The sequence below is a fragment of the Gekko japonicus genome, unplaced genomic scaffold (genome assembly GCF_001447785.1).
Source record: "Gekko japonicus isolate JY-2015 unplaced genomic scaffold, Gekko_japonicus_V1.1 scaffold415, whole genome shotgun sequence".
In the NCBI taxonomy this organism is placed as follows: domain Eukaryota; kingdom Metazoa; phylum Chordata; class Lepidosauria; order Squamata; family Gekkonidae; genus Gekko; species Gekko japonicus.
Window position 1 is genome coordinate 1013612 of NW_015173136.1, and position 5155 is coordinate 1018766.

At 41.1% G+C, this 5155-nt stretch overlaps 1 protein-coding gene across 1 annotated transcript in view; it reads left to right on the forward strand.

Moving 5' to 3' along the window:
• OAT (ornithine aminotransferase) overlaps nucleotides 1–2718 on the forward strand; it is a 23454-nt gene extending 20736 nt beyond the window's left edge. The window contains exons 8-10 of the mRNA XM_015422195.1: nucleotides 1020–1133; nucleotides 1732–1876; nucleotides 2413–2718. Of these exons, the coding sequence (XP_015277681.1) occupies nucleotides 1020–1133; nucleotides 1732–1876; nucleotides 2413–2573 (420 nt within the window). The 3' untranslated portion in view covers nucleotides 2574–2718. The remainder of the gene's footprint in view (nucleotides 1–1019; nucleotides 1134–1731; nucleotides 1877–2412) is intronic.
• The last annotated feature ends 2437 nt before the right edge of the window (nucleotides 2719–5155 follow it).

Below are 5155 nucleotides of genomic sequence, written 5' to 3' on the forward strand. Positions count from 1 at the left end.
CCCGTGAGGTGCAGATCTGCCCGTTCCCCCCCCCCCAATAGCTAGCAATCCAAGACAGTCCAGTGGAGCCTGAGCAGTGGGTGTTGCCTTCTGACACACTTCCGGTGATGTCAGGGGGCTTGGCATATGCAAATAAGTTATGCCAATGAGTTATGTTAATGAGCTCCTGTACTTCTTTTTCTACAAAATGACCCCTGGTTTTAGGCATATATGTAATATTTAAAAATGTGTGTCAGAATTGGTTTGCCAAACATTCCTTCCTCATGCGTGTGTTTTATCCAATGTTCACATAAATGTGAACATTGGATAAAACACACGCATGAGGAAGGAATGTTTGGCTGTTGCTCCTGTTAAGCATGCACACAATAGCAGATTTGCGTTGGTCTCTGCATATTGTGCAATATCGTCATGAAATCTTCATAGATAGCCTGGCACTTACAAATATTACAAAAGAAAAATAAAATACTAGCTTCGTTGATGCTAACTGGTGTGAGACATTTACATTTTTTTTTTGTTGTGGAGGAAGAAGCAGCAAGTCCTGTGGAATTTCCTTTCAAGTGGGCTCTGAAAAGCAGAGTAAGCTTAGATGTGGCTTCCACTTCAGAAAGTTTGAGGTGCAGGGTTCTTACTGAGCCCATAGAAATCAAGTGCTATCTACCCAAGAACTATTTTGTTTTGCTGCCTTGTGCTGCAAGCTGGCTAAATGCTAAAGAACAATGGCAACAAGTCGGGTGACAAAGGCAACAAGGTGGAGAGCCAGACTTGTTTTTAAGGCAAGAGATGTTTTAGAGGTGGTTTGCCATTGTTTACCTCTGCATCACGCCCCTGGTATTCCTTGGAGGTTGCCCATCCAGATAGTAGCCAGGGCCAACCCTGCTTAGCAGCTGAGGTCTGGGCTACCCAGGTCATCTTGTGGAATGAAACATAGTCTGTGAATGTCCTGCTTGTCCACAAAGGAGACGACATATTGCAGACGTTACCCTTTTTATGTGGTTTGAGTGCAGCTTTTCTATTCATAGGTTTCTGCTGTGTTGTGTGATGATGAAGTGATGCTCTCCATTAAACCCGGTGAGCATGGCTCCACGTATGGAGGGAACCCACTGGCGTGTCGGGTGGCTGTGGCAGCACTTGAGGTATGTAAGCTGTGGATAAAGGCCTCCAAGTACTAACAAGATTGCTACATTTAAATGACTTGAGAGTTGTATTTTCAGAGACAAGATAACTTTCCTAAACTTACATTTCCTCTAAAAAATAAAATGTGGTGCAAACCCTAACACATCCTGCAGAGCAAAACAATCTGCTTGAGGCAGAGCCAGTGTGCTGTGCTTGCTAGAATATCGGACTAGGACAAGGGATGCCCAGGTTCGAATCTGTCCTCTGCTGTGATGCTAACTGGATCACTATTGGACAGGCACAGCTCCCACCCTAACCTACCTCACAGGTTACTGAGAATAAAATTAGGGGTGGGTTGTGGATGGGGTGCGGTATGCTCACCTGAGCTCTTGAGAAGAAGGAGAGGTGTTTGGAATGTAATTTGCAGTATGATGTTGTGTTTTCAGTAGTCATTTTTCCGTGTGTTTGTATGCTGTTAGGACTGCACATAAATGTCCTCCCTCTTGATGAGCTTACCTGTTGTTGACGGTGTTCTTGAACAGAGCCATGCTAAATTTCATACTTACTCGCTCCATTAAGATTCTTTAGTGTTCAAGCTTTATGTCAAAACTTCTTTAGGTAATTGAAGAAGAAAAATTAATAAAGAATGCAGAAGCCATGGGCATTATATTGAGGAATGAACTTATGAAGACCCCATCGGATATCGTAACGTGTGTCAGAGGAAAAGGACTATTAAATGCTATTGTTATTCGTGAAACGAAAGGTAAAGCTAATGATGCTGTGCCCTTTCTGTTTTTTCCCTATTGCCCCCCCTTTTTTAAAGGCACCATTGTGAGTGGTTCAGCACAGAAAAGAGGATTGATTTGTCTCTAGAGAAGGGACTGACCAACCACACCAGACCTGAAACTGAGTATTTTCTGGGGGAAAGGTTTAGCTAGTTCTGAGCAGAAACTCAGCTGAAAGGCTTGTGGCAAAGCCCAGGATCCTACTGCCCAGGCTAAAATCGCCTGGACCCTGGAGTATTTGATATGTGTCTTCCCCAGAAGAGTTCCTAAGATTAGCAATTTTAGGCGCTACATGAAGACTTTGCCTTTGAACTGAGCCTATCTAAAATCATGGAAACATAGCTTCCCCCCTGTGGCCACAGTTCCAAGATGCCTAAAAGTCTATTTAGTAATGTCATCTTTGAAGATTTCCCCTGCATAGGAAAAACTGACCCTTCATGCTTCATGCTATCTTATTATGCTTATATTTATTCCACAATAAATTTAAAAGCTAATTGTTTTGTATTTCTTTAAGACTGTGATGCCTGGAAAGTGTGCCTGCGACTCCGTGACAATGGACTTCTGGCCAAACCAACACATGGTGACATCATCAGATTGGCCCCTCCACTGGTGATTAAAGAGGATGAGATCAGAGAATGCATTGAAATTATCCACAAAACGCTCTTATCTTTCTGAAATCACATGTTCAAAGCATGCCTTCCAGTTTAATCCACAGTGATCCTGTAACAAGTGATGCTCTGGAGTCCCCTATTAATATTTTTTTCCTCAAGATTATGAAAAAAAAATTTAAATTCTAAAACTAAATAGCTAAACTTTTTTTATGATGGACTTAAGAAAAAGCAAATGTCTATTCAATATACTTTCTGTATACTTTGGAAAATTCGTTGGCTTTCATTTGAAGAACTATGAACTACTTAACATCTTATCTGTGAATATCACTCAGAGCTTTAAGTATAAATTGTTTAAGGTACCAAAAGCTAACATCTTAAGAACATTAACAAATAATCATCTTGGGCTTTTTAAAAAATCCTTTGGTGCTGCATAAAGACTTGATGTTGGTGCTAATGACTATGTCCTCTCAGGAGATCCTAGGTTGTAATATGAAGCTCTTCACAATGGTAGAATCTTACTCTTTTCAGAAAGGTGCATCTGTTTATGAAGGTTAACCAAACTGGATGTCACAGTTCATGTTGTAATGGACATATCTATTTAATGGCATAGGGGCATTGATTCTAGATTGCATGGTTTCATCTGAAAGACGATATCTGTGTGCAGAAGTCAAAGACTATTCTAAACTTGTTTTTTGTTTGTTTTCATTGAAGGATATTCTGTAGAAACTTGTTAATACAACTAAAACTGGCAACCCTAACATGTAATTCATAGCTTGCTTTCATACGATCGTTCATAATGAAGCTTGTAACAAGTTATAGCTTTCTTTTTCTTCCATGAGGGTTTTTAAAAGTGATTGAAGATGGCTTGTGTGTGTGTGTGTAAAGTGCTGTCAAGTCGCAGCCGACCAATGGCCGACCCCACAGGGTTTTTAAGGCAAAGTGACTAAGCAGAGGTGGTTTGCCATTGCCTTCCTCTGCAAAGTCTGCCTTGGTGGTCTCCCATCCAACTACCAGCCCTACTTAGCTTCCGAGATCTGATGAGATCGGGCTCTACAATATGCCATTCCACATCCCTGAGGGTGTCTGGGCATCTGCTTTTTCTTGGGCACTCACCCCCTAAGGTGAAATACATTAATTTATTATCTCAAGCTAATTGTGATGACTACCCCTAACTCTGCCAGTGCAAAAAATTTCCACTTTTTTGCTGTTCTATTTTTATTGTATTGCTGATGCTAATAATGTGAGCATACTCCCTCCCCCACAAGTAGAGTGTCGTACCGGGTTAAACTTCCACTGGATAAGCAAACATTACAAACTTATGATATTTGTGCAACACCTGTTTTGTTTACAGATCTATAAACAGAACATAGTAAAAGTAAATGGGTATTTGTGAAAAAAAGGTAGCAGATTCCACTGACTCCTTGTACCCCCAGTTGTTTAACTCAAGGCTCTAAAACATCATCTCTCTTAGTCTCTGCCAATGTGAACCACACAAGCTCTTTTTGGCAAAGCACTTGCCTTGGACCCACCCCTGCATGTAGGATTTGGGAGATCTGCCTTGGTCAGTAAGAAACATCGACATTCTTTTGATGACTCAATTCCCTGGGATCAAGTCATCTATACTCATAATGATTCACCCATTTTTCTTCTTAACCTGGATATTTTATTGTAATTGAATATACTTTTTAAAAAGTTGGTTTGGGAAAAGCAGGGGATCATGAAAACACATCTTCAGATAGTCCTCTGGATTAAGGGGTGATGCACAGGGTCATCAAACTAGTAATGCACCATACTCAATTGTTCATGATCTAACTCATTCTGGATTAAGGGGTGATGCACAGGGTCACCAAACTAGTAATGCACCATACTCAGTTCATGATCTAACTCGTGCTGGGAACAAATCCTGTGTGTTTTGTAGACTGTCTCAAAATACCTCAAGGTAGACTGGATGATGAGTTATAAAATTGTAGGCTCAGTTTTTGTGAGTTGTGGGTTTGTGACAGCTCCTGAAGCCAGATACTTCAGAGATCGCTAAACCACTTGTCAGGTATCTGTTAAGGTCTTGCTCATTTTAAAGGAAATCTTTGGTTCAGTTGTTATGATCATAAGTGTGTTTTTTGGAACAGTTGAAAACGGCTTCGTTAAGCTGACAAGTTGATACTGCTCTTGCAAATGGTTCGGCACTGTTTGACTCCCCTTGGAATGAGAAACTAGTTCAAGTAAGTGGCAGGCAATAGCTCCGCCTCTTGTCCGATAAGGTCTGCTTTATTTTTGAAGTTGACTCTAAGTGGCTCTGATACATTTTTAATGCTTGGCAAGTCCTTCTGTCCCTCCCTTCTGCTCAAGAATTCTGTCAGAAGATGATCAGCCTGACTTGAAACAGAGCTGCAGTTAGCTGAGGAGTGGAAGTTGGGGAGGAAAAGTTTCCTATCGGGGGCATCTCTTGACTGCTGGGCCAGGCAGGCATTGCCTAGTGCTGAGTTGAACATACAATGCAGAGGTACTTATGCTAGAGACACACACACAAACAGCATCACCACTATACAGAAATACAAACATAGGCTCATATCGTAACAATAGTCAAGATGGTTTTTCTAAAGATGTTTGTCCAAACAGAAGAGAACTAATGGGTGTTTTATGCAGTAT